The 26469-nt window shown below is 31.9% G+C and overlaps 3 protein-coding genes across 4 annotated transcripts; all 3 read left to right on the forward strand.

Annotated features, from left to right (window-relative positions):
• Nucleotides 1-719: 719 nt before the first annotated feature.
• On the forward strand, nt 720-2915 carry LOC18010084 (DNA-directed RNA polymerase III subunit rpc5). Its single transcript, XM_024148548.1, has 9 exons — nt 720-1043; nt 1147-1215; nt 1297-1404; nt 1497-1565; nt 1655-1750; nt 1841-1947; nt 2056-2118; nt 2196-2246; nt 2406-2915. Exons 1-8 carry the CDS (start codon nt 876-878, stop codon nt 2200-2202), a joined length of 687 nt encoding a protein of 228 aa, XP_024004316.1. The 5' UTR covers nt 720-875; the 3' UTR covers nt 2203-2246; nt 2406-2915.
• A 209-nt stretch (nt 2916-3124) lies between these two features.
• LOC18010085 (E3 ubiquitin-protein ligase CSU1) lies at nt 3125-5108 on the forward strand. The gene is made up of 2 exons (XM_006391921.2): nt 3125-3489; nt 4243-5108. Exons 1-2 carry the CDS (start codon nt 3251-3253, stop codon nt 4934-4936), a joined length of 933 nt encoding a protein of 310 aa, XP_006391983.1. The 5' UTR covers nt 3125-3250; the 3' UTR covers nt 4937-5108.
• Nucleotides 5109-10829: 5721 nt separating this feature from the next.
• LOC112082037 lies at nt 10830-12388 on the forward strand. Of its 2 annotated transcripts, XR_002896804.1 has the most exons (3): nt 10830-11467; nt 11563-11973; nt 12099-12388. XR_002896804.1 is itself a non-coding variant. In XM_024149125.1 (2 exons), exon 1 carries the CDS (start codon nt 11243-11245, stop codon nt 11774-11776), a length of 534 nt encoding a protein of 177 aa, XP_024004893.1. In that variant the 5' UTR covers nt 10830-11242; the 3' UTR covers nt 11777-11973; nt 12099-12388. The 2 variants fall into 2 exon arrangements, 1 of the variants encoding a protein (XP_024004893.1); XM_024149125.1 differs by having other exon boundaries at nt 10830-11973.
• Nucleotides 12389-26469: the final 14081 nt, after the last annotated feature.

A 26469-nucleotide genomic window follows, 5' to 3' on the forward strand; every position in this document is an offset into this window, starting at 1 on the left:
ATCGGACAACCGTTTAATCTGCCGCGTAAACTGATTAAGGAGATTTAATTAAGGATGATGTATATAATTAAACATAGTGATAAACCTAGCCGATAAGAAAGATAGCTTAGACGCCGCCGATAAACTCTCTCACTAGTTGACACTTGACACAATCAGTTTGATCCTTAATTTCAGTTTTGACTTTTTTAACATCCACGTGATGGGCCTGGGCCAAGTCTTACTTTGGGCCTGAAATGTTTTTGCTTAATTCCGAGCTGCTTCTTTAATCGTCAGACCTCTCAATTTCCGTTGCTCGTTTCGTTTCTCCTACAAGCACGACGAAATCAGTAAGCTTTCGATCAATTTATTATTATTTCCTGCTCAATTGCTTCATTGTTTTGTTAATCGTTTGGAGTGGATGGTATTACGCTGATGGATAGTCTTACTTGGAATATGGATACGGTTTCTTGAATGGTTTTGGTAAATTGTGAATGTGCAGTGAGGGTTTCAATCTATCGCAGAGACCAATGAATTATGATTATGATCTTATGATGAGTCACAAACTCACAGCTTTTGATATTGACAAGCTTTGTCCGTTTCTTTTAGTTTGTAAAAATTATGAATATTGAGTTTTATTAGTGACTAGAGAAAGTTTTGATCTTTTTCAGATATCTCCAGTGAATTTCAGTGTTTGAGTTCAGAAGTAATCGAAAAACATGGACTTCGATGACGAAGACAAACCAAAAGAGATTACCAAAACCCGCAGGTTTGCACCTTGTCGAACCGGAAAGTCCAAAAAACCCAAACCAAAAGATGCTCTCTTGAGTTCTGTGAGCAAGAGTGAGCACGACGTTATCCCCAAAGTTGAACCTGAAGTCTATAGTGGCTCCGTTAAAATGGAGATTGATTCAAAAGTGAATAATGAGCCGGAGACAACGGAAGCTGAGTTGATGGAGGTAGATCAGATTTCACTGCAGGAGGAAGAAGAAGAAGAAGAAGAGGAAGACTTTGTTGTTCGTGAGATTGACGTTTTCTTCAATCCGTCTATTGAGGCAAACTCTAAGGTCAGCTCGGGATTTAACCTTCCCTTCACCTATTAGCTTAGATTCTTCGAAAAAGTTGATTTTGCTAATCGTTTTAAGAGGTTTGATATCTCAATGATGTCAGCTTTATGTTCTACAATATCCTCTAAGACCGTCTTGGCGTCCATACGAAATGGATGAACGATGCGAAGAAGTGAGTGTTCTCATTTTCTTATTGTTACTTTCTGCATTTTTTGTTTAGTTCTAATCATTTTGTTTATTTGTGTGCCTTAAGGTTAGAGTGAATCCCTCTACTTCCCAGGTGGAAGTTGATTTGTCTATGAATATCCATTCGAGAAACTATGACTCCAAGTTTGGAAGTAAATTACATTTGACTAAGCAGGTCAGACTTTAGTTCCAAGCTTAAGATTCAAGGTTTGTTCTTTTGATGCAACTTCAATTTTTATTTTTCTTTTGTTGTTGTTGTTTTGTTAGACCTTGACAACAACATGGAAGCAGCCTCCTACTTTGGATTATGCTGTTGGGGTTCTTTCAAATGATAAGGTATATCTTCTTCCATCTTTTCATCGAAGCTTTATAAACATTCTTGCTCTAGTGTGTGTGGGGTATCTTATTGAAATTGGACTTTGCAGTTACACTTGAATCTTGTTCATGGTATTGCTCAGCTCCGACCGTCTATCCAGCATCTTTCATCCATAAAGAAACAAGCAGAAGCTATTGAAGAACCTGTCGGTTTTATTCTTATCCTTTCTTCTCTATGAGTTGTTGTTAGATATGGTTTCGTAAACTTATGTTTCCTATCTTTCTTCTTCTTTTAGAATTGGGTTTCACTCAAGTATCATGGACCTCAATCCGAGTTTTGCTCCAGATATCTTAACGGAATGATGGCGAATGAGAACTCTTCAATAGACTTCAACATGAGCCCGTATGATGTTAACCTTTTCACTGAGTTCGCCTGAGACAACTTATGTTTTTGCTGCTTGCCTTTACTATGTTTTTCTTCTCCTTAATGTCTTCTTGTCTTTTGTTGAAGTGAGGTTTACATCAACTCTCTGTGCCGTCGGAGAAACTCTGAATCAAAACATTCTTCGAGAAGGTGCAGTCTTTATCATATTTTTCAATCAAACTCTGAATCAACCCTTTCTTAAAGATAAATTCTTTTTCTCCTTCAAGGTCTTGACCTCGCTACCGCTTGAAGAACGTGTGCAAAAGCTGCTCTGCCAGGTTGGTAGTAGCTATCATAATCTCAATGAATGCTTGCATTAATATCTGTTCTTCTATGTTTTTTCTAGATCAAGAATATATGGATCCTGCTCCTAAGTTATGAACAAAATGTATGTATAAGCCTGCCCTCTAAACTAACTTGTTCAATCGTCATAACAGGGACCTCCATTATTTCAATACAATGTTCTTAAGCAATATGCTCCAGAGTTGTCAAACGAGGAGTTCTTAAAGGTCCTCCAACGATATGCGTGGTTAGTTCAAGGGTTATGGACTCCCAAAACTAGGCTACTCAAACTAGACAGACCAATAGTAGAGGCTTCAAGGGATTATGTCCTGATGTTGTTCAGCAAGGGTTTAACTATAAAGGAATCTGACGTCAAAGCAACTGGTATCCCTGAGGATAAAATGAAAACTATGTTGACTGTATTTGCCAAAGAAAGGTCTCTGCTATGTGATTGGAAGTTCAAAGAGCCCACTGATGTTTCCTTCATAAAAGCCTACCCGGAGATTGCTAAGGAGCAAGCAGCTTTTTGGAAAGCTATGGAAGATAAGCTTACGTCAAAGATAACCCAAGGAGGAGGAAGAAGTAAAGTTGATGATAACCGGAAGTCTTCATCAAATAGAAAAGCTAATAACCGGAAGAATGTTGTAGGCAAAAATCCTTCAGTTTCTGCTAAACCATAAATCTCAATAACTCATTGTTTCTTAATATGATTATGTATATATAACGAATTAACGATCATTTAAGGGTCAATTGAACAAATTTTTTGTTTTGTTTACTATTTCCTATTAACAAAAGGTGTTAATAATCAGGAACCGTTAGATTAGATTTATATTGGACGGTAAAGGATGTGGTAGTAGTAGATAAACTTACATGAGAGCGAAACACAGGAAAAGCAAATCTCCTAACTTTCTCAAATCTCTAGGGCTTTCCGATTTGGATCATTGATTCAGACACCTGAGTCGTCTTCTCTTCTACACAATTCAATCTTCCATTCGCCAATATGCCGCAAAGACACTCGAAGAACAACAATGATCTTGCGTATTTCACTTATGACGAGAAGAAGAAGTTAGGGTATGGAACTCAGAGGGAGAGATTGGGGAAAGACTCGATTAAGCCCTTCGATGCTTGTTCTCTCTGCTTGAAGCCTTTCATCGATCCGATGTGTTGCCACAAGGGTCATGTCTTTTGCAAAGAGTGTATCCTCGAATGTTTCCTTGCTCAGAAGAAAGATATCCAAAGGTACAAACTTTGGTGTTTTTTTCCTTTCAAAGTTGCGATATTTAAGCTCCCCAATATTTGGTATTTATGAAAATATGAAAAATTTGGATTGTGATTGAGATTGATTGAAGTTTCTAGCTTTAGGAACTAGATAGGATTGTTGAATTTCCAGCCTTTTCATTGTTCAACACTATGGATTGTGATTGATCTTGACTGAAGTTTCTAGCTTTAGGAGCTAAATAGATTTGTTGAATTTCCAGCCCTTTCATTGTTGAACACTATGGATGGATTGTGATTGAGCTTGATTGAAGTTTCTAGCTTTAGGATCTATATAGGATTGTTGTATCTCCAGCCTTTTCATTGTTGAACATGTTGGATTGAATGAATATGGTGTGAATCTGATGATTGAGGTTCTTAAAATCAAGTCTCAGTTATGCCTGTATAGGAATAGTTGGATTTCATTCAAAAATCTTATCTTTATTTACTGCTTGATTTAGGGTTTTTATAGTAAGAGTTAAGACTTTTGAAGAAGGAGTATTGGTTTTGTTGCTACTAGTCCCCACAATGTTTGAAAACGAAAAGCTGATATATTTTGCTTCTGGAGATCTCAGGGTTTGCCTTTAGTTCCGTTTTATGTTTTAGCTTGTATATGGATAATCACAAGAGTTAAAACAGTTGGAGCTGACTCTACTCACTTGTTAGGACCTGTTGGGACTTTTAAAATTACACTTAAAGATGATCATGACCTGATAAGTAGTACTAACATGTTCTTAGGAGGCTTGCTGCTCATGCTTCTCAAAAGAAACAAGATAAGGATGAAGAAGAAGAGAGGCTGATGTTACAAAAGGCTAGAGAGCTCGACGAATTTGATCAGCAAAACCATAGTGCAATGCCTCGACACAGTGACAAGAACCACAACCAAGACAAGAACGGTTTTCATGGTGCAAACAGTGTGAAGACAACTTCTTTTGAAGAAGAAGCGCTTAAGACGATGAAAGCCTTCTGGCTTCCATCAGCTACACCAGCAGCTTCAGTGAGAGTAGATGCTCCAGAAACTCACACGGTCTGTCCAGAGGGCAAAGAGAAGCTTAAGCTGAAAAACCTCTTTGCTATTCGTTTCACGGAAGACAACAGCGAAGAGGAAGAGAAGAAAATACAATCGTCATCTTCAAGCTCTTATGACAAAACCTACATTTGCCCGAGCTGCAAAGTCACTCTCACTAACACGATGTCCCTTGTGGCACTTAGCTCATGTGGGCATGTTTTCTGCAAGAAATGCGGTGAAAAGTTTATGCCCGTCGACAAAGTCTGTCTTGTGTGTGACAAACCTTGCAAGGACAGGAACTTGGTTGGGTTGAAGAAAGGAGGCACAGGTTTTGCTGAACACGACGATCATCTTGAGGCTAAGGAGTACAAGCATTTAGGTAGTGGCTCTGGTTTGGGGCTTGTGAGGCCGGTTAAGACATGATGGAAACCATATCAAATGTTCAGTTTGCAATTACAGAACATATCTTTGATTTTGTATACGTCAAACTCCTTATGGCCTGTATCCTTTGCTATAACTAAGAGACACTTCTTTCTTTCTTTTAATCGGATCCTATTTGTGTTTCTTCCGTATGCAAGTGATTTCAACTGATCTATCGATTCAAATCTTCTTCTTTTTTAAGTTATGATTTACATCTAGTCAAATAGTATAAAGATCTTAACAAATACGCAACTAAGAAACATGTGCAGAAAGTCACGCGGTAGACTTTTGTTATGATTCTTCGGATCTTGAAAGAGACTACACAACTCTCAACTCTTCTTAACCCTTATGCCTTTAACAACTTGACTTTGAAACTCTCTCTTAAGACCTTTGTGAAGTTGTTTCGAGGTTTCTTCTTCTGATTTCCAGGTCCAAACAGAAGTAAACTTCGTTGCAAAAACCAGTTTGTTCGTTGCTAATTCAATTCAAGAAAAATGGGGATGACTCTGGGAAGGCCATTTTTCCAAGAAACCGAGTCGAGAATATTGATGTTAGGTCAAATACTGCACAAACTCGAAACCGGACATATCCTTACCACAAACATACCTACCAATCAAACAAACAACCACTCTTTTCTGATTTTCAATCTACTCGTTATAAATTCCTTAAAAACGGATCCATTGTTTCAAGAATTGGAGGTGGCAAGCATAAAATACAAGGATTCAACCTTAAAGTTTTGGGAAATGGGCGGCCAACTTCGTTACAGGGTAGGAGGAAATTGTTAATTTTAGAATCATCAAGATCATATCTGATGATTTGTTATTCAAAAAACATTTCATATGTTTCCATTATAGACACATAAACATTACTTCCCAGAAACATAGCAGCAGGGCCGGATCTGGGCCAAACCCATTGAAACATTTGTTTCAAACACCCAAATTTTTTTGTCCAATTTAGCTTAAAATTTTTTTTTAAAAAAAAAAAAATTTTTTTATAAAAGCAATTAGACCTTCATTTTTGTTTTTGTTTCAAGCCCCCAAAATCTCAGATTCGGCATAACAGGGCTTTTGCTTGTAGTTGACAGCACAGACAGAGATCACATAGACAATGCGGAGTATTTTCTTATCACATGGTCATTGATGGGGTTAGATATATAGAAATCAAAGATAACGTAAACTGAAGACTCGTATAAGAAAAACTCTTCTTATTAGCTTTAGAAAATCAACTCAAAACTAAAGCTTCACAAATCTCATAGTTATGCTACAATCTCAGCATCTCCTTATATAGTAATTAGTAGATAACTCCTACATCAATTGGATAAAGCAACTTCTAAATATTCTATCTTATCCTAAACACACTTTGATTAGGATTAATAATTTATTCCTCAAGTTATTCTTTCAAGCTTATCCCAACAATCTCCCCCTTAAGCGTGAAGTCATCATTTGACACAACTTGAACTCCTAAGAGATCTTGGAATTTAATCCTTCCAAGTGCATTGATCAAAATGCCTGCCTTTTGCTCAGTTCCAAGGACATGTTCGACCCAACACTTGCTCATTCTCAACACATTCTCTAATGAAGTGATACCGCCTATGGATGTACTTGCTCCTTCTATGGAAGACTGGGTTTTTAGTTAATGCAATAGCCGACTTGTTGTCAATGCGCACTATTACCTTTACACAATCTGTTCTGATAACCTCTCAAAGCAATTCCTTAAGCCAGATAGCCTGTTTGGCGGCTTCAGTAGCTGCCATGAACTCTGCCTCGCAAGAGGACAAGGCCACCGTTTCTTGCTTCTGTGAACACCAAGTTATTGGACATTCATTGAGATAAAACACATGTCCTTCCGTATTTTTGCCATCATCTGCGACTATTATCGCTATAGCCCATAAGACCTGTTGTACTTGCACGTTTGAACTTAAGTCCGAGAGAAAGAGTGCCTCGCAAATACCTTAGGATTTGCTTCAAAGCTGCTTCATGAGATTCCTTAGGTTCCTGCATATACCTGCTTAAGACACCCACACTGTAAGAGAGATCTAGTTGAGTGTGAAGCAAGTATCTTTATATGACGTTTGATGCCATGTATAACAGATACAAGGCCTAGGCTTCTCTTCGTCAAGAAAACTGGCAAAGAAACTGGTAAGAAGAAGATCAAAGCTTTTAAGACTCTAATTTTACAAAGAGGGTTGATATTTCTGATGATCTGTGTTTTGATTTTCCATTGTAAGGCATGTCCAGAGCTCATGTGCATTCTTTGGTGACAGTTTACAAGATGTAAGAATGTGTCCTGAATTGAAAGTTTTGAAACTTTCGGGTTATACCGATAATTGCAAAAAGTTCTATAAAGCGACGCGTAAACTAATGGTGACCTGGTGGGTATATAAACTTGACCGAAACTGAAAATTGTTTTTATTTCAATCGACATATTTATGGTTTTCTTACAATATAAACTCAATTAAAACTGAAATTTTGTGTAATCAAACTAAACTGAATCAAATGTAATCAAACTAAATTGAATAAAATGTATCTAAAATTCATTTGGAATTTGAGTAGATACGATTATACGATTGAACTTAACTGGATCGGATCAAAAACTAAAATTTAGTCTAATAAAAAACTAGGATTTCACAGAATTTTTTTTTTGGACAAATCATCAATATCTAGACACTCGGACTAATTCAAATCCATTTGTATCGTTAATTTCGTTTATATTATCTCTTATGAAACTATGAGTAAATTATCTATCATTATGCTAGCTTGAAGAAATTAGAATACATTATGCTTAATTATTTTGCTTATTACGTAGCTCATATCTAGTTTTTCTTCTTCTTTCATTTGACATTGTTTTTGTCGTCTTAGGACTTTGTTAAACCTGTCTTTTTTTAAAAAAAAAACAAAAAAAAAAAAACTCTTTGTTGGAGAATAAGTGTAACTTCTAGTTGATTTGTTCATCTTCTTATATTCAATTGTGATTATTCTCTATCATGTTCTATACGAAAATTTGAAATTACTTATAAATTCTATTCATCATTATTTTGAAAAGCTGCACATTAATCGTCAAATTGTTTCTTTTTTTTTTTAAATGATTAGAAAGTAGATTTTTCACTCTTTAGCAAAAAAAAAAAAAATGTGACAACCGTAATTGATTCAAATAATGAGATCACATTACATTATTTTTGTTGATTTTGCTGATCGTTCAGTGGCAATGAAGATGTACTAAGCTAACATCAAATGGAAAAGAGAAAGGGGCTTAGGTTTCAGAAACATTCAGGCCTTTAATGATGTTTTCCTTGCTAAGCTAAGCTGGAGGATTCTGAGGAAACCTAATAGCTTTCTGGCGCGAATTGTAAAAGGGAAGTACTTCAACCTAACTCCAAGGAATGGAACGTTGAGCTAGTCCACTACCCAAATATGAACAAGACGTTATCTGTATTAAACCGAGCCTATCCAATATAGACAATCAATTCATCTGGTTACCTCAAGCTTCAGGAGAATACTCCATGAAAATTCCCAAGCGATGCGATTAGATACCACACAGATGGAGCGTAGAGAGCAGAGACGAAGATCGGAGGCATGTGATGAGTTTTCTCCAATAATCTAGGTGAAGTGCTGAAGCAAGGATCGCATGCATCGCCTTTCATCAAATCCCCAATCATAGTGGAAGCCATGGCGATCCATCTGGCACTGAATCAAGGGAGAAATCTGGGCTTTCAGGATCTATGTATAGCTTTAGACTCTCAACAACTGATTAGAGTGATCAAGGAGGGAAGATGATTCTCGGAAATTTATGGAATCATGTTTGATATTTTCACTTCGATCTCTCAATTTTGCAAGATCATGTTCATGTTTGTCCCTAAGGAATGTAATATTCAGGCTGATTCTATAGCCAAATAATCACTCTGAGCCTATTGATGGCCCGTGAGGAGAACCATAGGCCTTAGTGCTCTTTAATTAATTTTTAGAACAAAAACAAAAAAAAAGCTAACATCAAATGTGGATTGTTCACATTAAATAGAAAGCTCATTTAAATTAGATTGTTTATGTTTTTACCTATAAGGAAATCCTAAAACAATATGAGATATATTATTTTTTTTTTGTTACATTTAATGATCTGAGTCATTTATTTTGCTTGATGTTTGTTGTTTTGTTAAGTAGTATGGTCAAAAAAATTAAGCTCTTTCACACGTTTCTTATTAATTTAGAAGGAAGCTGTCAAATGTGTTACTGACGATCAAAAAAGAGATGTCCAAGACACTCTTTCGAGCGATACATCATTCTTAATTTTTGAAAGGATGTTTTTATAATACACTGGGTCATGTTTTCCAAAATAAAGGTTTGTTAAAACAATGTAAATTTTTCTATTTGATTATAATCTTACTTCAAGTGAATGAATGTAATAATATCTATTCTTTTCTGGTGATAAAATGATCAATCTATTCTATTAAAACAGAAGCACTTTTAGTACTTGCTTCCAAACACTCCTATTTAAAAAAATATATATATTTGGAGTTTTAAAATTATTCTAATTTATTACAATATTATTTAAAAACATATTATCTTTTATATATAAATTTAATTCCGAAAATTAGATATTAGTTTAGATATTTAAAGATTTCCTTAAATATAGGTTATATTTAATTTAAAATTCAAACTATTTAATTTTTGTATTATATCTAATTCTGAATAATAGATATTAATTTAAATTACTTTAGATTTCCTTAAATATAGGTTCATTTAATTTAACATTTGAAATTCAAATAATATTTTCAGAATAACATATGATTAACGAATATTTTATTGTATTTATTTAATCATATTCAACGAGACTAAAATTTCATATATTAAAAACTGATAAATATTAATATTATATAGTAATTTGATGGATGAGTTAGTTTTTTTTTAATAATTATGGTCTTATGCGGTTTGAGTTATCAAAATATGCAAGATATTAAAATAAAAATTATTTCAAAATGAGTAAATATTGACGGGTTAGAATTATAGTTTTATAACCATAGTCCTTTTCGGACTAATAAAATGAGCGAGTTATATATATGTTTTATAATAACATTTATTTTTCAATTAAGAGAATTACCGGATTAGAATTATGTTTTCATGATCGTGGTCATAATAATACTAGAAAAAAAAGTTTAAAATATATATAGATTGTTTATGTGTAAATTTAAATTCACATAATAATAAAGCTCATAATTTATACTAGATCGATATATATTTAATTAATCGATACTCTTATTCTAGTAATATACAAATCTATACTATTTAAAGTTAAAACATGATAACAAATTTCTTGATTTAAAAAATAAATAAATAACAAAATAAATTATATCTAAACAAAAAAATAAATATAAATTATATTAGAAAAAAACAAAATATTCCTGTGCGTCTTTATTTCCGTGCGTCCGCACGGAGTTAGAATCTAATAAGAGGTTAAAAGTCGATGAACCCAGCACTACTTAAATGGACAATGTAGAGGTAACCAAACAAGATGTAGCAAAGCTGGGCCACAACAAACTCGAGCCCACTACAGAAAGGAAAGATTTGTGCCTCCAAATCGAAAGTCAGCCCACTGAGAAACAGAGTTCTGCAACGACTATCTCTGCAAAAAGCAGAGCTTTAAAGGACAAAGCACTGTACAGACCAGATAGTGTCACTCTAAAGAACAAATTAGAATCATTTAGAGAAGATAACTCTTAGCTGGCATTTTATATTTTTGTCTCTTTGTGATTCTAGGATTTTCCTATTTTCCCTATATAAAACACCTTATTGTAATGAGTTGTTCTTAACTTGAGATGAATACATAAAAAGTTCAGTTCTTTATTTTCTCGAGTGCTCGATTTCTTCTTGTCTTCATGGTATCAGAGCACTAGGTGTTCCATGGAGACATTTACAGTCCATCCTTTCATAATCAGTAATTGTGTCACAGCTACTCTCATTGCACGTAACTACATTCTCTGGAAGTCTCAATTCAAAAAACTTTCTCTCGGGTCAAGGGCTTTTCGGCTTCGTCACTTGAGTAATCCCAGCACATAATCTTACCATTGACTTTCCTGGAATCAATGGTACTACCACTGTGACACCAAACCCTGACTACACCACCTGGATCAGAACAGACAGTGTGGTCAAGTAATGGCTTTGTGGTTCCTTTGCAAAAGGCATTCTCAGTGTTGTTGTCAAATGCTCTACATCTCAGGAGGTACGGCTCACTTTGACAAAGCACTTCAATCGTGTGTCTTCCTCTCGTCTGTTCGAACTCCAACGTCATCTACAAACCTTTTCCAAGTTGTAAAAACCAATGGATGAGTATCTGCAAGAAGTTAAGGGTCTATGTGATCAGTTAGCTTCTGTTGGGAGTCCAGTCACCGAGAAAATGAAGATCTGTGCAATGCTTCATGGTCTGGGACGCGAGTACGAGCCCATCAAAACCAGTATCAAAGGTTCCATGGATCTCAATTCGGAGATGATGTTTGATGATGTGGTTCCTAGATTGAAAGGCTATGATGATCGTCTCAAACTCTATGTCAGCAAAATTACAGTTTCACCTCATCTTGCCTTCAATGTCACCACTTCTGGTATTGATTCAAACTTTACTGATTTCTCCAACTTTCGTGGCAGTGTTAATACAAACTTCAGATTTGGCATTAACCGTGGAAGAGGGTTGTTCTCTACTAGAGGTCAAGATTTCCACCAGCAAATCTCCTCTGGAAACTCTGATTCTCTGTCTGATAATCGCTCTCGTGTCAGATTTGTGGTAAATATGGTCACGTTGCTCTCAACTGTTTCAAAAGATTTGATCTTGCTTATCAATGTGATGAAGTTTCTACTGTAATGTTGGTTTTTCGTGTTTCTGAAACCACTCCTCACTCTGGCAATGAATTGTTTCTGGTGCCTCTGCTTACATCACCAACTCCACTCAGAACCTGCAAACTGCTCATGAATACCATGATTGTGATTCTGTTCTAGTTCGAAATGGAGAGTTTTTACCGATCACACACATTAATTCAGTTCCACTTCCCACAGTGTCAGGTACTTTATCTCTAAAGGATGTCTTTGTCTGCCCTAATATTATTAAAAATTTGCTGTCTGTCTGTAAGCTTACTGCTGATTATTCATGCTCCTTTACCTTTGATGCTAATGGTGTTTATGTAAAGGACAAGCAAACACAGCAGATCCCGACACAAGGAAACAAGCATGAGGACCTCTATGTTTTGGAGAATCCATCATTTACAGCCTTTTATTCCCCTAAGCATCAGTGTACAATGATGATGTCTGGCACAAAAGACTCGGTCGTCCAAGTTCAGAGGTTCTCCATCATTTATCTCGAAGTAGTGCTATCTCGATCAATAAACACACCAACAAGCTGTGTGAGTCGTGCCAGCTTGAAAAGAATGTTAGACTTCCATTTTCTTCGTCTGATTTCACTGCTCTTAGATTTAGCAAATGTGGTATTCTATTAAAATATTTTATCTGTTAACAAATATTATTGTAATAACAAAGAATATACTTATTTGTCATTTTTATTTTCTTTTTCATCAAAAGTACATTTACCATTCTTTGCTAATCTATTTTATTACAAGAATTTCCTATTTTACTTTTTTGTATACAAGAAATTTACGTGATTGAATATAGATAATTATTTTGAACCAAAATAAAGAATATAGATAGTTGTTTTATGTCTATATATGCCAACATTAAAAAATTGTATGTTTCAACATTTTCTGTCAATGACTTTTCTGTTTCTCACAACATTAATTTGAACTTATAGGGATTGAACTTAATCCTTGAACCAAAACTTTATGTTTAATGAAATTATTTTAATAACTGTCTCATTTTATTTTTTATTTTTCATAAATGGATTTTCGAAACTCCAAATCCATATTATAAAAATAACTGGAAGAGAAAATTTTGTTTCATTTTCTTCCACTAAATTTTATTTCTTTATATCAAATCAAAATTACAATAACATGCAATAACCCACGCGTAGAACAGGCTTTCACCTAGTTTATTTTGTAATATCATGGTATTACAAAACCAACTAATCTATAGATAGTTGTGCACAAATTATGCATGAAACCAAGCAGAATGATAAACCATTTCATTTTAAGTGGTCAATTATATTCTTTAAATAGCATAAAATTGCAAATTTTCAAATCTATTTGTAAAAACACCAGACTATTGGTTTTATCAATGCCATAATAAGTTATCATAGTAAAGCTCATAAAAATAGAAAATATAAAGTAGAATTTTTATGGAAAAGAAAAAACCAGACTATTTTAAGAATAATTAGACAAAAAACTTAAAATAAAATGAATTAGTTTGTTAATGTTTCATGGTGAATGTCATTATTTTTTATGCTTGAACTAAGATCAAGTCTGACGAGACATTATAGTATTCTACTTTTTGGCAAAGAAATGTGACAACCACAATTCAAATATTCCACTTCATCATATCAATGACCATGAAAAGATATATTATATTCTAGTTAGTATATGACGAACTTTGTTGATTTGGTAATAAAATTGGTGACTATCAACATTATTGTTATGCTTATTCACTTATCAAAGGTTTTGAATGCATAGACTAGGCGCGCAAAACTAGATTTTCCTCGAAGTATGGTGTCAAAATGAATCACATCAAATGACATAAGAGCATTTTATTAATGTTCACAAGGCGTTGCTACTTACAAATGCGCACAAAACTGGATTTTCCTCTAAGTGTGATGTCAAATTTAATCACGTGAAATGACAAAAGAGCATTTTTATTGTTCACAAGGCATTGCTACTTACAAATTCAACGCATCACCGATACTTAAATGCTTTGGTATCTTCACTTCTCAATTTTCTTTGGTTAGTAATATAAGTGATGCAATTCAAATAATTTTTTATGTTATATTTGTTTTGTAAATTATGCATGAAAACAAGCAAGATGATGAACCATTTCATTTTAAGTGGTCAATTATATTCTTTAAATAGCATAAAAATTGCAAATTTTCAAATCTATTTGTAAAAACACCATACTAATGTTTTATCACGCAATGCCTTAATAAATTATCATGATAAAGCTCATGAAAACAGAAAATATAAAGTAGAAATTTTATGGGAAAGAAAAAATCAGACTATTTTAATAATAATTGGACAAAAAAACACTTAAAATGAAATGAATTAATTTGTTAATTTTTCATGGTGAATGTCATCATTTTTTTATGCTTGAACTAAGATCAAGTCTGACGAGACATTATAATATTCTACTTTTTGACAAAGAAATGTGACAACCACAATTCAAATATTCTACTTCATCATATCAATGACCATGAAGAGATATATTATTTTCTGGTTAGTATATGACGAACTTTGTTGATCTGGCAATGAAATTGTCCTTTCTTTTTTCTCCCAAGATTATCAGGTTCTGAAGGTTTCCTTTTCCTTTTCCTTGCAGGATTTCCTGCATCGTCATAAAATTATGTTACTTGCAAGAAAACTCAAAAACCAATTAAAGAAGTCTCAAGAACAGTTATGATTACTTACTAGGCTTTATAATGCTAGGAGAATATTTGACTTGTGGTTTAGGCAGGCGGGACGATCTTCGCACTTCCCTCTCTGTGTTATCTTCTGCTTGCGGTCGTCGCAGGCGGGTTCGTCTTCGCACTTCCCTCTCTATGTTATCTTTTGCTTCGACCTCTTAATCTCCCGAGCGTTCCGGAAGCCCGGACATTCCCATGACAGCAGAAGAGGGCCTGGCCAAGACGGATTGGTTGAGGTGGGCTTCTGGTTCTTTCTCTTGATCTTTTTCGACCTCATCTCTTTCTTGACCACTCTGGTTATTTTCATCGCTATCAGTGAAATCATCCTCGTGATCTTCTCCAGTTTCTGATTCGTCCTCTCCATCGCTATCACGTACAGGAGAAGGGAAATTATCATCTTGACCACAAGAATCTTGTTCAATAGGCAATATGTTACTAATAGTCTGATCCACAATCCCCTGGTAATTTTTATCGCTAGAAGTGAAACCATCATTCATGTGCAACAGGTGATTTAAGAGCATTTACTTCTATTTCACCTCTGTTTCCTAAAGAGGTGATGTTGTACCTTGAATAACAAAACCAACTAATATATAGATAGTTGTGCACAAATTATGCATGAAAACCAGCAACATGATGAACCATTTCATTTTAAGTGGTCAATTATATTCTTTAAATAGCATAAAAATTGTAAATTTTCAAATCTATTTGTAAAAACACCAGACTATTGGTTTTACTACGCAATGTCATAATAAAAATTATCATGGTAAAGCTCATGAAAAAAAAATATAAAGTAGAATTTATATGGAAAATAAAACCAGACTATTTTAAGAATAACTGGACAAAAAAACTTAAAATGAAATAAATTAGTTTGTTAATGTTTCATATGAATGTCATCATTTTTTATGTTTGAACTAAAATCATATTTACTTCTTGGTAAAGAAATGTGACAACCACAATTCAAATATTCTACTTCATCATATCAATGACCATGAGGAGATATATTATATCCTGGTTAGTATATGATGAACTTTGTTAATCTGGCAATGAAATTGGTGATTATCTACATTATTGTTATACTTATTCACTTATCAAAGGTTTTGAATGCATAGACTAGGCGCGCAAAACTAGATTTTCCTTGAAATGTGGTGTCAAAATGAATCACATCAAATGACATAAGAGCATTTTATTAATGTTCACAAGGCGTTGCTACTTACAAATGCGCACAAAACTGGATTTTCCTCTAAGTGTGATGTCAAAATAAATCACGTGAAATGACATAAGAGCTTTTTTATTGTTCACAAGGCATTGCTACTTACAAATTCAACGCATCATCGATACTTAAATGCTTTGGTATCTTCACTCCTCAATTTTCTTTGGTTAGTAATGTAAGTGATGCAATTCAAATAATATTTTTATGTTACATTTGTTTTTTAAATTTATGCATGAAAACAAGCAAGATGATGAACCATTTCATTTTAAGTGGTCAATTATATTTTTAAAATAGCATAAAAATTGCAAATTTTTAAATCTATCTGTAAAAACACCATACTACTGGTTTTATCACGCAATGCCATAATAAAGTATCATGGTAACGCTCATGAAAACAGAAAATATAAAGTAGAATTTTTATGGGAAAGAAAAAACTAGACTATTTTAAGAATAACTGGATAAAAAAAAACTTAAAATAAAATGAATTAGTTTGTTAATGTTTCATGGTGAATGTCATCATTTTTTATGCTTGAACTAAAATCAAGTCTGACGAGACATTATAATATTTACTTTTTGGCAAAGAAATGTGACAACCACAATTCAAATATTCCACTTCATCATATCAATGACCATGAGGAGATATATTATATTTTGGTTAGTATATGACGAACTTTGTTGATTTGGCAATGAAAGTGGTGATTATCAACATTATTGTTATGCTTATTCACTTATCAAAGGTTTTGAATGCATAGACTAGGCGCGCAAAACTAAATTTTCCTCGAAGTATGGTGTCAAAATGAATCACATCAAATGACATAAGAGCATTTTATTAATGTTCACAAGGCGTTGCTATTTACAAATGCGCATAAACTGGATTTTCCTCTAAGTGTGATGTCAAAATGAATCACGCGAAATGACATATGTGCATTTTTATTGTTCACAAGGCATTGCTACTTAAAAATTCAACGCATCACCGATACTTAAATGCTTTGGTATCTTCACTCCTCAATTTTCTTTGGTTAGTAATGTAAGTGATGCAATTCAAATAATATTTTTATGTTATACTTGTTTTGTAAATTATGCATGAAAACAAGCAAGATGATGAACCATTTCATTTTAAGTGGTCAATTATATTCTTTAAATAGCATAAAAATTCCAAATTTTCAAATATATTTGTAAAAACACCATACTACTGGTTTTATCACGCAATGCCATAATAAATTATCATGGTAAAACTCTTGAAAACGAAAATATAAAGTAGAATTTTTATAGGAAAGAAAAAACCACACTATTTTAAGAATAACTGGATAAAAAAACTTAAAATGAAATGAATTAATTTGTTAATGTTTCATGGTGAAGTCATAATTTTTTTATGCATGAACTAAGATCAAGTCTGACGAGACAATATAATATTCTACTTTTTGGCAAAGAAATGTGACAACCACAATTCAAATATTCCACTTCATCATATCAATGACATGAGGAGATATATCATATTCTGGTTAGTGTATGACGAACTTTGTTGATCTGGCAATGAAGTTGGTGATTATCTACATTATTGTTATGCTTATTCACTTATCAAAAGGTTTTGAATGCATAAACTAAGCACGCAAAACTAGATTTTCCTCGAAGCATGGTGTCAAAATGAATTACATCAAATGACATAAGAGCATTTTATTAATGTTCACAAGGCGTTGCTACTTACAAATGCGCACAAAACTGGATTTTCCTCTAAGTGTGATGTCAAAATGAATCACGCGAAATGACATATGTGCATTTTTATTGTTCACAAGGCACTGCTACTTAAAATTCAACGCATCACCGATACTTAAATGTTTTGGTATCTTCACTCCTCAATTTTCTTTGGTTAGTAATGTAAGTGATGCAATTCAATTAATACTTTTATGTTATATTTGTTTTGTATTTATATGATGAATTATATTCCTCCCTTTTAAAACCTAAATTCGGTGGATGACATTCTTACGTTCTATAGAAATAGGGAATGAAAAGATACAATTGTGTATTGCAAGAATTGTCATGGTAGTAAACGTGAAATCTTTAGATATTTGAAAATATCTTTGAATGTGATGCTATTTGTAGTAAGCACAAATGGGGATCCATTATATACATTCCCGAGTGGTTTGTTCATGTGATTTTACTATGGAGAACTTAGAAAAAAATATGAGATCTTTTCTCTATATATCTGTTAGCTAACACTTAATAGTCAGAGTCAGTTACCCACCTATTTCAGATGTCATTTATTGTTAAGTTAAATGTTATCTATATCTTTGGAACGAAATAGTTGAATATCATAATGAGGGTCGAAATTCGAGAGTGTGTTCTTCTTTTTTGTTTCTGTAGCTTAATTTTTCGTAGGAGTAAAAATGGCATTAGTGGCCAATAATACTGCCTTGTTTGGCAATGTATATCAATCTGAGGCGTGATATAGTACTTATTTTTTATTATTTTTATTATTATAATGTATATATGTTTTCTAGTTTCAGGAACAGCAATACAGCATCAGAGCCATAATGACTGACAAAGCTCTGAAATTGTTTTACCATGAAAATGGGTTATGGTATGGCATTGCAAGACAAACAAAGTATAAAATAGTTGTATATAGTTGTGCTTAAATCTTTGGTCCTCAAACCACGTTGACAACTTACAATTATAACAAATTCTATATTCCTAGTAGAAAATGTCAAAATATCAACTTTAAATATGGTAATTTTATTTTGTGAATGAATATTGTCCCACATCTAAAGTTGGATAAGACAACTCCAATATATAAGAGCCTAAAGCCAATCCACTAATTGCCAATTGGTTTTGAGTTGGAAGCGCAGAAGACTTAACATAGTATCTAGGTTTTTTAGGGTTTTGGAGAGAAAACATTTTTTTTTTTGGTTTCCCCTATTTAAGAACGATTACCCCTATTTTACTTTGCAAAATAACGGCGCTCGTTGATTTCGAAATAGTTCCCCTTGTTGATCCTACTATAGTATTTTCTGCACATACTACTATGCAGATGCATCTTATCAGAGTCCATCCAATCCGAACAGACGCAGCCCTATTCTCTACTTAAATACTCGATCCGATCTAAAAAAATTAGGCGTGATTATTCTACTATCTTGACCCGACCCAAAAATTCGTCCGGCCAATCTAACATAAAATTAATCCAAAATTAAAATTTTTTTGAGATGAATTGTTAGAAGAACTATCATCTTTGAAGAGGCGTGTGAAAAAATATTGTTTTCTACCGGAAGTTGGAATAGGGAAACATCAAAATATAAAAGATTTAATATCCATTGTCAATTGATTTTGAATTAAAAACTCAAAAAATTTAATATATTCTTATATTTTTAGTTTCTTTAGAAAACCCTAATCAAAATCTTCAAATCAATTTAAGCCTAAAAAGTAATAAATATAACGACTAAAGTTTTATTATTTTTGGAAACATATACCAAATTGAGTTACAAGTGGGACCATAGAGACGACCACAACACGAAGACTCTTAAACCCATTGACGTTGTTTACTCATTTCTTCTTTCGAAGCCTTCTTAGAAGTCTGCGAAAGTAATGACTAGTGATGATTGCTTTGTCTATTAATACGAAAATTACGGAGAAAAAATATAATAAACAAAAGAAAAGTTTACCGAATTTCGGCTCGATACAATCAACTACACTGATTACATTATAGCATTTTTGGCTGTAAAAAAAACATTTTTATAGTATGATACGGTTCAACTACGATACGTGCGGAAAAATATATTTACGAAATAAGTGTGATTTGTGCCAAATAAGCGGTACAGAAAAATGTTTGATTGGTGAAAAAATAACTTGCAGTCCACGATAAAATGTTTGAATTGTAAAAATTAAAAAAAAAACAATACGACCTATAAATTATAAATAAATATGATATTGAATTATGACAATTGTATTATGTTTGTTTTATGTTAGTCAAAATTTATATATTTGTAAATATTAAATATCTAAATTTAATTATATAATTTTTTATATATACTATTAAATCAAGTAAAAAACAAAAAACCATAAACAATTAAAAAGAATACAACAAAAAATATCATCAAGTATTTGATTTCTCCTCAAACAATTCTTTTTTACACATTTACTAATTTATTCAATAATTATTTTTTTTTTTAAATTCTTTTTATGATAATGTTTGTTTATGAAAAATGATAAAAGAAAGTGAGAGAATTGTATTTTTTTGCTATATATAGTAATTTTTGTTAATTAATAATGAAAATTCTTAAAACGGAAGATAAAAAAATATGTCCATTTTATTTATATGTATTTAATACAATTTATTTAAAAAGTTTTATATTTTTTTCTTATGGTTATGTATGTTTTTTGGTAAAATAGAAAAATGAGAAAGGGAGAATGTTATATATTTTTTAAGCAAATATATGAATAGCAGAAAAAAGCAAATATATGAATATTTTTAATTAAAAAATTTGTACCGCGGTTTTTGGTTTGGACCGCTGGGATAAGAGAGTTTTCTGTTTTAACAGCAGTTTTACCTTTTATCCATTGGACAAATCCGTGAATCTCATTTAAAAAAAAAGACGCAAATTTCTACTTAGAAAATGCTGATTAGTGATAGCACAGCGGTTTTCATTTTATTTTTTCGAAAAACACTTTTTAATTGTTACCATTCATTGCCTATGTCTGCTTTCATATTTCAGTAAGAGGATTGATCTGTTTTTAGTTCTAGAGATTTAAGTAAAATAAGAAAAAGAAAAGACTGTAGAATAAGGTAAAAAAAAATCTAGTAATATAGACTGCAGCAGGATAGCTAGGTGTGTGATTAATTTGTATCTGTTTTTCGCTTTTGTAATTTCTTAATAACTTTTGAATTTCATTCTATTCATTATATTTTTTTCAGAAAACAAAGAACAATTGAAAAGGACAAAAATATAGTAGAAGCGTGGGGCGGCTCTTGTCGTGTCCTTGGCACGATATCTAGAAGAGTCGTATTGATTTTGAGTTCTGCGTTGACCTTTTAATGTAAAAAAAAAAAATAGAGTATTAATTAGGAGTCAACTTTACCTATAAGAAGACCGATACTTACACTGGTCAACCACTAATGAGTAACCACATAACCAAAAGAGGAGACGTTTTTGACTGTGCATTTTTATAGCGTGTCAAAAGAATTATAGTTTTTGGCTTTATCATAAATTACTTTTTCAAAAGACAATTGCATATTTTATAATATTTGTTTTCAATAATCATAGGTTTCACAGCTTTCAATAATTTTATTTTTTATATAATTAATTTATAGTACTCGTTTGAAGGAGAGACAAATTAATGTAAGAAAAAAAGAATCAGTAAAACTGATATTACAAAAAATTGCAGTGTATGTCGAAAAAGAAATGGATGATAATAGATGCTGTGCGTAATGCACAGAAAAAACCTAAAATAGAATAGACGATTAAATATTTTTTTTTTTGATAAGTGAGACGATCACATATGAATCATTCCATACTTTTTTCAATCTTATTAATTTTGAATTTTTTTTAAAGCAAAAAAAAAAGAATTCAAAATTAATAAGATTGAAAAAAATATGGAATGGTTCATATGTAATCGTCTCACTTATATTTTGAATTCTTAGCGTAACACATTTATCTCCTGGGAATATAATCACTCACGGGTATTTTAATGAGTCTAAAACATAATATTATTTACATAATTCTATATTTGAGGACAACTGATCTCTGACGTGGATTTACATGGCGCCTCATAACTACTATATTTGGTGTTTTGATAATCGTATATTCGTATGTCACATGTAAATGCAAGTACAAGCATTAGAAGTTAGAACTATGTCATAGATATGTCATCAAACACTACACAAAGGCTGTGATATTGCTCTTGTGGCGTCGATGTATCGTGAGAATTAAGTGGCAGATGATCACTTGGAATTGATAAAATTACCAATAGTAAAACATTATGCTGATCTTTCGTACTCATATAAAGACTGAAATTTTAAACTAACCGTAAGTCATCTAAGCGCTTTTCTTTTGACCGTCATTGCTAAATATTTCTTTTTTTGTAAGAAGACATTTTCTTTTCTCTATTAATATACATGGAGTTCACTACCCCACGTGTCTGTCCCGCCCATGATGATTTCGATCGTATCATCGTTTTGTAATCGTGCAAAAAATGTATTCTTGTTTTGTAATCTTCTGCATCTCATCCTTACGTCAGCATGACATCCTGCATATAGGAGATATCTTACAAAGTGATTAAATTAATACTACTGATATGTGAAGATGTAATATCGGACGTAGAACTGACATTTCATAAGAGAAGTACACATCGAGCATGTCTTGTTTATATGTTACTATTTAGTGACTTCAGTCCATCACTAAAATAAAGCAGACATTCTCTGTGTTGTAAAATTGTAATATATTTATAAATAACATTGATTTTATTTTATATACGAGAATAGCAATTAAATTATATAATGAATGATGGTTCCAATTGTTTATCTGCCTATATACATAAATAATAACATATTGACGTAATTTCACGAGTTTTTACACATCAAAATTTTTTGCCACAACTTATGTATAGACATCCTGCTCAATTAATGACAAACTTAAATATTTTTTAGAATTTTTTATGGTTTTTACGGTATCTGCATTAGTTCAGGATTTTTTTGCTTAATAACCTAGTCATTTGATGTAAAATAAAAAGAAAAATCTAGTCCTTCTATCTCGTATATTTATTTCATTTTTAGTGGTTACGTTTTATCCTGCAGTGTTTTTTTTTTTTTTTGACAAAGTTTAAGTTTGCCGTGTTACAAATCACAACCAATTCCTATAAAATTATATATGTTTAGTTTCTAAAAACTAAGCTTGTGCTTGCTTAAACCAAAAAATTAAAAGGAGTATGTAGAATCGCACTTTGTTATATGGGGCGTTAGAATAATTTTATTGATTGTGTCGACAAAATCAAACTAATGCAACTGGTTGTTTCTTATTTCATACAGTATCATACTAGACTCTTTTTTTATAGACTCTATCTTGATTAGTTGTATTTTATATTTGAACTTATGTAAACTACATGAAATAATAATTACTTGTGAGCTCTCTTGCGTCTGAGAAGCGGCATGACGTTACTTACGTGTTAAAACAATTGTTATCATAAACAAAACCAAACAAAAAATATAACCTCGGTTTCGAAAATTTAAAATGTTTGATTGTTTGAAGAAAATAAGTTGAAAAATTATTAGGAGAAATGATGATTTGGGGGTTTGAAGAAAAGAATGAGTCGCTGACACTTATCCGACTATCTGCGCCAAACAAAGTATCCACTCATATTTGCCGTGTGGGTCCCAATTTGTTGACTACTTGTCGTTTTCCCTCACCTACTTTTCAATTTCTTACATGTTCATATTGCATCTATACATGATATATACGTGTCTATATTGCGTATCTCATTGTATTTGTGTACATAGCAATATTACATACGTATCTTGGAGTAATGGATTTTTCATCGTCAACTAAGTTCGTCTTAACACGAGTGCATGAATCTCATTTATTCGTAATCAATTTATACTACGTCCAAAATTATGTACACTTGCACATGAGACAAATTATTTGAGATATGAGACAAATTATGCGGCTCTGATGATCAGATAACAAATAACTCCCGAGAAATACATATGAAAGACTCAATAATTTTAGTTTTTGTGTATGTGGCGCATTCATGTGTCCGATAATGATAGAAATACAAGTGTCTATTGAGAAAAGCCTAGAGGAGGGTGACCAGACCGTTAGAAAGAATCCGATGGACTGACAAAGATTCTTCGGATCTAGTTTAGGTCGTCATTCGCTGGTTGTGACACATTTTAGAGTTCAAAACAAACAAATAATATCAACCAAAACTAAACAAATGGGTGCATAAAAAGTTATTAGACATTAAGAAATATTAACATGTTCGACCAAAAAAAAATATTAACATGTGAAAGCTCTCCTGTTCCAATGATTAACTAATAGTTCATTAATGTTTTTACACCAGAAAAATTGGATTTCAAATCCCAAAGAATGTGATTATTAATATTTATACAGATTAATTGAACTGTTAAAATTAATTGAACTGTTAATTGTAAAGTCATCCTTGTAAATAAATCAGTGTTAAAAATAGAAGAATCGATTATATAGTTAATTAATTAAGAGTTTCAATTTTTTTTGGCTGGTTGCACTCATGGGTTTTTTAAACAATATGATCAAATTGGTTTTGACTCTTTCTAGCTTATCGTAAATTTTTGTTTTTTGGCTTATAAAATCTTACTAGTCGCATGGATCTGACCTAACTAATATATTTCAGCGCTTCGAAGCTCTTTAAGTCAATACATTGTGTCGCAGAGAGAGACCATTAGGCATACTTTTAGATTAATCTATTACTAGTTTAAGAAATAATTAGATTATTTGTGACCTTTTAAGTTGTAGTTTTTTTGAATAACCATTTTTTTTTCTTTGATAAACTAGTGTATCCGAAAACTTTATAGGTCCAAGACTAATCACTAACGACTCAACAATCGAAGTACACATCAACAATTTGCTGATTTAATTGTAGAATGGTGGCCAGACAGATTTGAATCCAAGACGGTAGCACACATACACATAAATTCCCAAACCATTGGAATACAAATTACGCTTGGTTTCGAATAACCATTAATGACCATTATCCATTATCCAATAAAACAACACCAGCTTCATTTGATCATTTTTTTTAACATTGAAAATGATGAATTTTAGTATATATATATATATATATATTATATTGTTGTTACAATATACTTTCTCTGTTCTAGAAAGTTTTTTTTGTTCATAATTATTTAATGTTCTCAGTTTTCAATGCAAAATTTAATGAATCTTTATAGTTTTTGACCTTTTATATTCTGCAGATTGTCTTCTTATTGGCTGAATGATATTTAAATGAATTATAAATAATATTTTTAATATAGGAAAAATAAAAATTAAATGAATCCTTAAACTATGTGCAAAAACCTTAAACATCAAATAATTCTGAACAGATGAAATATTTCTTTTATTTATTTGTAGTTTTTTAGTGGATTTAGTAGTTTTTTAAATATTTAACGAGTATTCTTTCAGTGAAAAAGTATGTATTTTTTTATCGTATCACATATCTACCGTTGGTATAACACGGTTAAACATTGATTCTATGTCCTAACCAACAATTATATTTGAATATAACTTTTTTGAATTAATAACATGATACATTAAAAATAGATCGATTGTATATATACGAATATTATGTACATGATTTGTTTGGATACAAATCGAATATCTTTTATAGACAAAGCATTCTCATTTTTTTCTCGACGGTGACACAGCCCGGTTCACTATGATTCGAGTGGTATGATCATTAAGCATAGCAACAAATAGAGTTATACCATTATCAGATTTAACAAATGCAATTTTATAATATGTGTTGCTCTCGCATCAAACGGAAATATTAATAATAACAATAAAATTAAGAAAGGAGGGAAAATAAAAACTATGACTTGTTATTAGTTAAGTGCAATAATTGATTGACTTATCATACATATCAGAAGAATAAAATATTTACGGAATTTGGAAAAGCTACTTGAAAAGAATATGGACCGTTTGGTATAAAGAGATTGGGGGAAAAAGTCACAAACACAATAGGTCCAGAAACGGTGACGTGACACACAGATCAAAACTCAGCATCGATCGACGATCGTCATCATATACCATTTATCCCTTTAGTCTCAAGCCACAAGAACAAATCTTATTTTATACTACTATTTCAATGGGTACACGTTTGTTTGTGATTTGTTGGTGTTCAAAATTTTTTGATAAGAGTTTTCTAAACTCATTGGATTCTAAAGAAATTTGTAGTATATTTTGGAGATTATTTAATAATCTCTACGATCTTATATACAAATGTTTTAATATATACACACATATTATATATATATATACAACCAAAATTTACATTTTAATGAAATATTTAAAAATATTACATGAATAACACCACACTTTAAAAACTTTAAAACATGATTTGTTGACAATGATCAATAGCACCGTATTATTTAATTTTAATACATAACTAGAATTAATAAATAGCATCAAATTATGTTTAAATTTAAAGTCTATTAAAATCGTTTTTGGGTCGGAAAATTCTATGAAAATATATTATTGAATAACACCTCTAAACTGATATAATCAAAATCATGACATGTTTTCTATTTCCGACCACTTAGTAAACTATCGACTTTTAGAGTTTTGATGTCAACCAATCTTAGGTTACCGTTAGATATATTGTCTAATGTAAATATTATCCCCCTTTTGGCATCTTGCATAATACCAAACATCTATCTAATCTCAAATTAAATATTTAGTTAATTAAAATAAGAGGATAATTATCGCTTCTTAGAAAAGCTAAGCAGCAAAGAAACAAATTTCACACAGACAGTTGATATTAAAATAATAGAAAAAATAGAGGGATTAGGAACACTCTATTATTACAACATCTTTGTTTCAAATATAATATTATATCTATACTTTAACAAAAAAAATGTTTAACCTACAAAATTTATAAAAAAAAAGCACGATCAATTTTTATTCTTTTAAAAATCACTTGGGAATGTTATGATGATATAGTTTTTGTCTAAAACTGTTTCAAATGTCAACTAAATTCCGGTAATTTCCACACACTTGTCCGTACTTGCCTATATAAACATACACATCCCCATAAAACATATATCAAAATTTCACATT

Source organism: Eutrema salsugineum, unplaced genomic scaffold (genome assembly GCF_000478725.1).
Source record: "Eutrema salsugineum unplaced genomic scaffold, Eutsalg1_0 scaffold_8, whole genome shotgun sequence".
NCBI lineage: Eukaryota > Viridiplantae > Streptophyta > Magnoliopsida > Brassicales > Brassicaceae > Eutrema > Eutrema salsugineum.